General features: G+C 31.4%; 1 protein-coding gene across 1 annotated transcript in view; it reads right to left on the bottom strand.

Moving 5' to 3' along the window:
* Window positions 1–9,368, bottom strand: part of LOC106678084 (sperm-specific sodium:proton exchanger) — a gene marked incomplete at its 5' end in the record, with an annotated part of 162,896 nt that extends 153,528 nt beyond the window's left edge. Inside the window, 2 exon segments of the mRNA XM_067053048.1 lie at window positions 186–345; window positions 9,137–9,368. Coding sequence (XP_066909149.1) covers window positions 186–345; window positions 9,137–9,368 — 392 coding nt within the window.
* Between the last annotated feature and the right edge of the window lie 127 nt (window positions 9,369–9,495).

Here is a 9,495-nt window from a genome sequence, read left to right as displayed (position 1 = left end):
TGAGCTTTACCTATTGCTTTGTATGCTATTAATCTCTTATTTATTTTTTGTCTAGAATAAATCTTTAACGCTGATAAACTAAATCACGAAAATAGAATTATGTACAAAGTTTTAAGAATAAATAATAAACAAAACTAATAGGAAATTACTATTGTTTGAATTTGCGCATAAAATACTAGCAGTACTTGTTGTCCATAGAAATTATCATAATATCTGTACAATACAGAATATAATAAAGCTAATTCTGATGCACATAGATTACAAATGATAGTTGGAAAGCCATTTTTGGGGTATGGGCTTCCACTATTATGAATAACAAGTTTTATTAAAATATGCAAACATCCTCTAAAATTTTTTTCTGTAATTTTAAAAATAATTAGGTTTTACTCTAACAAAGAAAAAGTACTTGTGGCCTAAAATTATATTGGCATACTGTATATTATATCGACACGCTGTTATAATATGGAATAATATACAATCAGGTATCTAATCAATAATGTAATTCATAAATATTGCAATAACCTTTGCTAGTTGCGGTTATTATTATAATATTGCAATAACCTTTGCTAGTTGCGGTTATTGTTATAATATTTCATTGTTAGTTAAATAAAACGACATTCCATAAACATATTAGTCGTGTGTTATTTGTTTTTGCTATCTACGAAGGAATAAGTTTTTCTATTTTAGCAAAACGAGTCACTACCGGATTTTATAGTGCCTAACAGGTGCCCCTCTGGGGGAGACCTTAAACATGAGTAGTAGACTACGCTGTCCTACCACGTCCTACCATAGACACATAACCAGGGCAAATCACTGTGGAATCCCATCCGGATCCCTTAAAGATAATGCACTTTTGGTGGGGGATGAAGAAGACAATCACGGAGGTGAAGGCAATATCGACATAGTATGTTAAATTATTGAAACAATACTAGAAAGAAGGATTGGATATTGATAATATACACTTTAATATATTATCAATATTTCTTTTATTTACATAATTTTTTTTCTGTTTTGACCTTCTTTCTAGTATTGTTTCAATAATTTAACATACATTCGATCTTTGGTATTGCTACTAATATCGATATCGATAATTAAAAACAATATTCTAATATTATTTTGTTAAAATATTGATATTTTATTTAAAAAGAATAGACAAATTTAAAATGAAATATTGATTTTTTGTTTCAATAATTTAATGTCCATTTCAATATTTAGAATTATTATTAATATCGATATTAAAGATAAACAAAGATATTTGGACATTATTTATCCAAAATAATAATTCTAATATACAATAATCCGGTATTTCCTAAAAAAAAGAAGATATATTTATTAAAAATTTCAAAAAGAAATATCAATATATTGTTTCGATAAGTTCAATAACAATATTCTGATATTATTTTATCTAAATATTGATACTTTTTTTGAAAAAAAAATTTATTCATTTTGACCTAAAGTATTTTAGGTCAAATTTTAAAATGAAATATCGATTTATTTTTAAATTTTACAAAAATGAAATATCGCTATTTTATTGTTGAAGATTAGCAAAAATATTCCGATATTATTTTATCGAAATATAGTAATTTTGTTAAAGAAATATACAACATCTTACTACAAATATCAAAAAGAAACTTCAATATTTAACAATGTTGTTAACATGAATATCGAAGCAAAAATATTCCCATATGTCTTTGCGGAAATATCGATAATTTGTTTAATAAGACTAATAATTTTATAAATATCATAAAATCGTATTTAGATATTTAATTTTGATTATCTAATTCGATATATAATTTCACATTTTCTATTTGATATTTGACATTATTATCAATATCGATATCGACAATTTGGAACGAAATTCTGATATTATTTTATGGAAACATCGATATTTTGTTTAAAAAGATCGAGAATGTTTAAAAAGAAATATCGATATTATTTTTCAATAATTTAATATTCATTTCCATATTTGACATTTTTATTAATATCGATAATGAAGATCAGTAACAATCTTCTCATATTAACAATGAAAACATCGAAATATCGATATTTTCTTTATAAAGACCAGTGAATTTATGAAAATAATCAAAATTTTATTCTGATAATTTCATATTCGATTCGATATCTGACATTCTTGTCAATATCCATATCAAAGATTAGCGAAGATATTCCGATATTATTTCATTGAAAATTCGATATTTTGTTTAATAAGAGTATAATTTACCAGTATAAATATGGACTCGATATTAAATATCGAAATAGATGGAATGATGTTGATGTTAAACATCGAAATGAATATTAGATTATTGAAACAATATATGGAAATTTCGTTTTGAAAAGTAATATAAAATATTTTTTATTTCCTACAACAAAATATCAATATCTCGATTAAATAATATCGGAATATTGTTGCTAATCTTCAATATCGATATTAATATGAATGTCGAATATCGAATAGAATATGAAATTAATGAAGATTATATCCAAATATTATTTTGAAATATTTCATAGATACCGAATGGATACTAAATATCAAAATTAATATTAAACTATAAAAATCAAATATCGATATTTTATTTTAAAAATTTCTTCTCTTTTTAAAAAATATATCGATATTCCAATAAAATAATATGGTAATATTATTTCTAATTTTCGATATAGATATTGATAAGAATGTCAAACATCGAATCGAATATGAAATTATTAAAATAACGTATCGAAATACCATTTTGATTCTATTCGTAAAATTTACTAGACTTTTTTAAGGAAATATCAATATGTCGATAATTTTATTGTTACCATAGGAATATTGTTGCTAATCTTCAATATTAATATTAATAAGAATGTCAAATATTAAAATGGATATTAAATTACTGAAACAAAATATCCATTTTTCATTTATAAATTTCACATATAATGTTCTAGACATTTTGAACAAAATATTGATATTTTGATAAAATAATATCGAAATATTGTTGCTAATCTCGGATATGGACATTTACAAAGCTGGGAATGTTTACCCAGTCTTTTTAAACCAAATATCGTTATTTCCATAAAATAATATCAGAATATTATTCCTAATTTTTAATATCGATATTGATAAGAATGTCAAATATCGAATTGAATATGAAATTAGCATAATAAAATATCGAAATACCATTTTATGCTTTTCATAAAAGCTTCTTGTGTATTTTAAGAAAGAATGGATATTTCGATAAAATAATATTGGAATATTGTCGCTAATCTTCGATATCCAAATTTACAACAAAGTAAAATATCGAAATTATTACAATAAAATATTTATTTTTCATTTATAAATTTTACATACAATTTTGTTGACTTTTTGAACAAAATATCGATATTTCAATAAAATATTATCAGAATATTGTTCCTTATCTTTGATATCGATATTAATGGCAATGTAAAAATGGAATGGAATTTGAAATTAATGAAAATTATATCGAAATATCAATATTAATTTCGTTGCTAATCTTCGATATCGATATTAACAATCACTTTTAATATCGAAATGAATATTAAATTATTAAATTTTCATTTTGAAATTTTTTATTAATATCAAATGGATATTAAATATAGAAATGGAATGAATTATTTTACAAAATTACGATATTGCAATAAAATAATATTGGAATACAACAAATATCGATGTTTCATTTTTAAATTTAACAAAGAATATTCTTGGTCTTTTTAGACAAAATATCGATATTTCAACAGAATATTATCCGAATATTTTTGCAAATTCTCAATAAAGATCCTCATTTAATAAGAATGTCAATCATCGAAATTAATATTAAATTATCAAAATATCGAAATTTCATTCATCCATTATTAAATGGATATTAAATATAGAAATGAATGTTACGATTTGAATGTTAAAAATCGGAATGGATATTAAATGATTGAATCCAAATATCGATATTTCATTTTAAATTAGTCTAGTCTTTTTAAACAAAATATCGATATTACGAAAAAATAATATCGGAATATTGTTCCTTATTTTCGATATCGATATTGATAAGAATATCAAATATTGAATTGAATATGAAATTATCAAATTAACATTTTTATTCATAAAATTCCTCACGATCATTACTAATATTTTATTCAACATATCGATATTTCAATAATATTATTGTTTATATTGGAATATTGTTTCTAATTTTTGATATCAATATTAATAAGAATGTCAAATATGGCAATGAATATTAAATTATTGAAAAATAATATCCCAATTTCAATTTGAAATTTTTCATTAAAACCGAATGGATATTAAATATCTATCTAGAAACATCTATTTCGGATGTCAAATATCGAAATGGTATTAAATTATTGAAACAAAATATCGTTATTTTATTTCAAAATATTCTAGTCTTTTTTTAAAATATATATTTTTCTATTATTGTTTTAATATTGTTTCGAATCTTCAATAAGGATTGAATTTAATTTATACAATAATATTTTAGCTGAAATCTGTTATGTTTATGTTATGGTTGTCATAGTTTTTTTTTTTCTTCACCATGTATGACATACTAGTCATATCATAAAACATAAGATGAATTCTGAGAGTAAATAAAAAAAAAAAAAAGATAAAAAATCAAATACAATTAAACTGAAAAATAATAAATGAAAAGATATAATTTCTGCTAGTGTACATATGTACAATTATAAACGAAAATCTAAGACAGAAAATATACAAAGCTTTTTTGAAACTTTCAATTGTTATTCTTCCGGAATTGGGTGGACAGAAGGTAGTTGAAGATACGGGATTTGAAGATTGGAAGGGTGTTAGAACTACGAATAAAGGAGAGAATAGAATTCCATAGGGAAGAGGAACGGACGAGGAAAGATCTACCAAAGGCTGCGGTTCGATGGGTAGTTACATATAAGTCTGGAGGTCGTGAGCGGGTATTGCGGGAATGCACTGAGGACTTAAATTAAAGGATATCTGAGATGTACAATGGACGGCGGGATTGGATAACTTGATAGAGAAAGGAAGCAAGGAAATATAACGACGGAAGGAGGGGTTAAGCCACTTTAACTCTTCATAAAATCGGGTGATAGCGGCGTCCCTGGGGACCCCAAAGATGAATCGTACAAAACAATTATTTAACCGTTTTAATTTTGCTTTGTGATCCCCAGAGACACCCCCGTAAACCACATAGCAATAGTCAAAGTGGAGGAATATTAAGGAAGTAACCAGGAGTCTGCGGGTTTCAAAAGGAAGTAGGTGACGAAGATAATTTTAACGCTTCAGGGTGGAAAAGGTACGACGGGAAATATCTGAGACGTGGTTTTTCCAGGAGAGAGTTTGGTCTATAGTGACACCAAGGGTTTTAACGTATGGATGGAATTGTATTGGATTGTTGTTTAGGGAAGAAGGTTGGAATAAGAGGAATAGTTTTCAGGAGGTGATTGGATCCTATTACGATTGCCTTAGTCTTCTCTGCATTCAAATTAAGCTTATTTTCTTGTGTTCACTGGCTAATTCTATTCAATTTTTCTTGAATCTTCTCCGTACTAACTAATAGGTCAGAAGGTGGGAAAGAAAGGTAAACTTGGAAATCATCTGCGTCAAATGGTATTGAGAATGTTGGATAAGGATAGGAAGGTCATTGATATAGATAGCGAAAAGGGTAGGGGATAGTGATGATCCCTGAGGGACCCAGACACAGGTGAGGGGTTGAGTCGTTGATGGAGGTTTATCAGGAACTACTATGTACTGGGAACGATCGGATAGGAAGGATTGAAACCAGCGCAAAGCACTGTTGGATAGAGGAAGATTTCGTAGTTTGGTAAGAAGGATGTTGTGGCCAACCGTATCAAATGCTTTGGAGTAATACAGGAGGATGAGGATAGTTAGGTTTTGGTGTACCATGGCAGTTTGGAGGTGGTGGATTATTTTAAGGAGAGCGGATTGTGTTGAATGGCCAGGCCGAAAGCCGGATTGGTTGGTTTTGAACTAGGCGTTCTAGCGGTTTCGAAAGGTAGGAGAGGGAGAAATGGGGCGGAAGTCATTAGATGAAGAAGGATGTGGGATTTTCTTAAATGGTTGAACTAAAGCGGTTTTCCAATGAGAAGGAAATTGTATATATGATAGAGGACGGGAACAAGGACTGGGAGACAGGATTTAATCAATTTAATAGGAATGTTATCCGGTCCATGATCGTTGGTATGGGATCTTAGAATGGTGGATAGTAGTTCTTCGTAAGATATGTGGGAAAAAAGAATTTTTCTGGATTGAAGGTGTTGTTTAGACTGTCAGGAATTGATGGAACAGTAGCATGGCATGAGAGATGGTTTTTGAGTTCGTCAGATGGTATTGGAACACAGCTGAGAATATTCTAGGACTTTCTGTATAGAGGATTCTGGTAGGGATAAATTTCGTAGTATTTTCCATTTGGATTTGGAATCAGGAGTATTGGAGAGTACGTGATGAATGTGAAGGGATTTAGCACGTCGAACTGCTAATTGGGTTGCATTGCGGAGTAGTTTAAAATATGTACAATCTGCAGATAGGCTAGTCCGACGAATTTCGAGTCTAGCTGCTTCTCTTTGTTTTATCATTTCATTTGTTTACGAAGTAAGCCAAGGTGCAGTTCTACGGCGTAAGGTTCGGGTTTTGAGAGGAGCATGGATGTCTAATATAGATTGCAGATGTGAATTGAGGGGTTGCAGTGGGTTGGTGGTTGTAGTGGTGCTGGCAGTGGGTGTGTCATTGTATGGGGTGCATTCACAACGCCTTTAAATGTTAGGGCTGTTAGTTGGTTTCAGTTAGTTATTGTCGTCTGTTGGTGGTGAGTCGGAAGTATCGGAAGCCGAGGTATTCAAGGGACCAGAAGCGGATGGAGGCGAAGAACTGTACTGAGGAAGACGCAAGACATTTGAAGGGGATGTCAGCAGAGGCGCGACTGCACGCTGCTGAATTATAACGTGTACATAACCACATCTGGGAAGTTTTTAAAACGTCAGGGAATAATTTTTGACCGTACTTCCCCGTAAAATAGTCCGTTGTTAGCAGTGAAACTTCCGAAAAGTACAGCGTGGTGATAGATTACAAAAAGTTCAACAAGAGTACCATAGACGAAAATATTCGAAATCCCCACATTTGAAGACATTTTGGACAGGCCGAGCCGGGCAACGGTGTTTAGCACTTAAGACTTCAATGCCGGATATCATCAAATTAAAACGTATCCTAAGGACATATAAAATGGCTTTCACATTCGAGTAGTTACGAATTTACAAGGATGCTGTTGCTCCCGTAACCTTCCACCGCCTGATGAACGAGTTTTTGAGGGGTATTATAGTATGCCAGATTTATATGGATGATCATCTATTGTTCAGTAAGAACCAAGACGAACACATACAACCTTTACAAGAGAATCAGACAATTTGGGCTCAAATTATCGGGAGAGAAATAACCGATGGGGCAGCAGCAAATAAATTTTTTAGGGCATTCGATTTCCAGAAAAAGAGTTAAATCCAACGCGGACAAAGTCACAGTACACATACCGATGATGTGAAGGGAGTTTGGAGTTTCCGAGGAACTTTAAATCGTTATCCAAAGATTTGTGCCAGAAATGGCCGAGTACCTCGTCCCACTCACCAACCTTCTCAATAAAGGCAGAAAGGTGATCATCACCCCGATGGTGGAAGACAATATCAGACAGTGCATGGAGAAGCTGCAGCATGAACCTGTGCATATATTCCTGTATTTGACTCGGCAATTCAATATCACTACAGGAACAAGTGAGTCCGCGCTGGAACGGTGTTGTCTCAGGAGAGTGTAGGAAAGATCTTCTGCTAGGATTACGCGTTAGAAGGAGCTCTTCGCACAGTATAATATAGAAATAATACATAAACCAGGAAAAGAAAATGTGGTAGCCGATTGGTTGTCTTGACTCAGCGATTGGTTGACCTGAATCACAATTTAACTCATATTTAAATGATTTTCTGGTATCTTCAAGTCCAACATCAGTCAACTAGTTTAGGTTCCTTGGATTCACAATGAGATTCTTCATCATTTAAAGTTAGTTGTCTATCAGATGTCACTCGTTTTTTTGGTGTAGAAACTTTATCTTCGAAGTATTCATCACTCTCGTTGATTCTTCCTTCCGGGATAGGATGGCTTTATTCTCCTTTTCAATTTTCTTAGTCACTGAAACTACAGTAAATGCAGTAGAAGAGGAGACAGAGAATAGCCATCTAGTCAATTACTGAGGCAGTGGACACCGGGAGAGGCAGAACAGAACATAGCGGAGGAAGAAAATATGGACGAATCTTCGTGAAACGAGAGCTCCGAGGTAGGAAGACCAGTAGATATGGAGGACATAATCAATGACAAGAGGCGGCAGATTTTATGGACGAGGATTGCTCAAAGTTGAGAGTGAACCAAGTATGGTACGAGCAAAACCACAAAGATTTGGTCACAGTCAGGTGTGAGGGCCGACCATATTTGTAGATGTTGAAATCCTTCATGATACTGAAATTCTCCCTAAAGCACTCGCTTTAGAGCCCGGAGAAATTCATCACCTTTTCAAGGGCAATTCCATCGTTTGGAAGAAGATCAAGCGGCTATGACGTAGCTAACAAATAGGGATAGATTGGAGAGGAGGTTCATCCGTTGCAGGGATATGGTGAACCCATCCCCCTCCAGATTCCAGCAAGAAAAAGTTTTTACAAGATCATACAAAGAACTTGATGGCCCATAGTTCAACCACAAAAAATAAATAAATACACTTATAATAATAATATAAGGAACTGAGGCTCTTCGCCATTCCATTTTTCGCAGTATCGACCGATTTTAGGCCTCTAACTTGCATTAGTGTTCCTCCTTTTTTTTTTGTTAAGAATATTCATGATTAAGTAATTTCTTATTCTATGCCCATTGTCTGAACTCAGTATAGTTGTAATATACTTTCTTTGTTCGCCTATTTTCACCTATATTAGAAGCTTTTTAATGTGGCTGTTCACAGATATGTTCCATTTCATAACAAAAATAAAACATAATATTTCAGTTACATAAAAAATAAAAATACTTAGAAAAATTTTTCTTTCTATTAGAGATGACAAAGCTAACAACTGATGTTCTTGTTTTATTGTTCTGTATATTGTTTATTACCTCTTTATGACAGATGTTATATAAATTGTAAATGAACCGATAACAGTAGTAGGATTGACAAACTCAGGGTTATTACCTACCAAGAAGCCAGATGAAACAAAAGTCATGGTCCTCACAACAACTATGAGTAACTCACAGCAAAAATTACTGCAGGCATGGACCTCTCGTGTACAATAGAGTTTGTTAGGAGTGCAGCTCATCAGTGCGAAAAATGAGAAAAGAATACCTGAACCTTTTCCAACAATATCCTTATTAAAAGAAAATTATTTACCAAATTGAGAAGATGGCCTTGGATTACGAGTCAACTTAAGGAGGTAGTGCAGCTACACTACCTCAATCACTATTAGAAGGCAGCTGCA

Source organism: Halyomorpha halys, unplaced genomic scaffold (assembly GCF_000696795.3).
Source record: "Halyomorpha halys isolate HHAL.00 unplaced genomic scaffold, Hhal_1.1 Scaffold122.1, whole genome shotgun sequence".
NCBI lineage: Eukaryota > Metazoa > Arthropoda > Insecta > Hemiptera > Pentatomidae > Halyomorpha > Halyomorpha halys.
The sequence above is the reverse complement of the archived record's forward strand: the minus strand, read 5'-3'. Positions and strand labels throughout refer to the sequence as shown.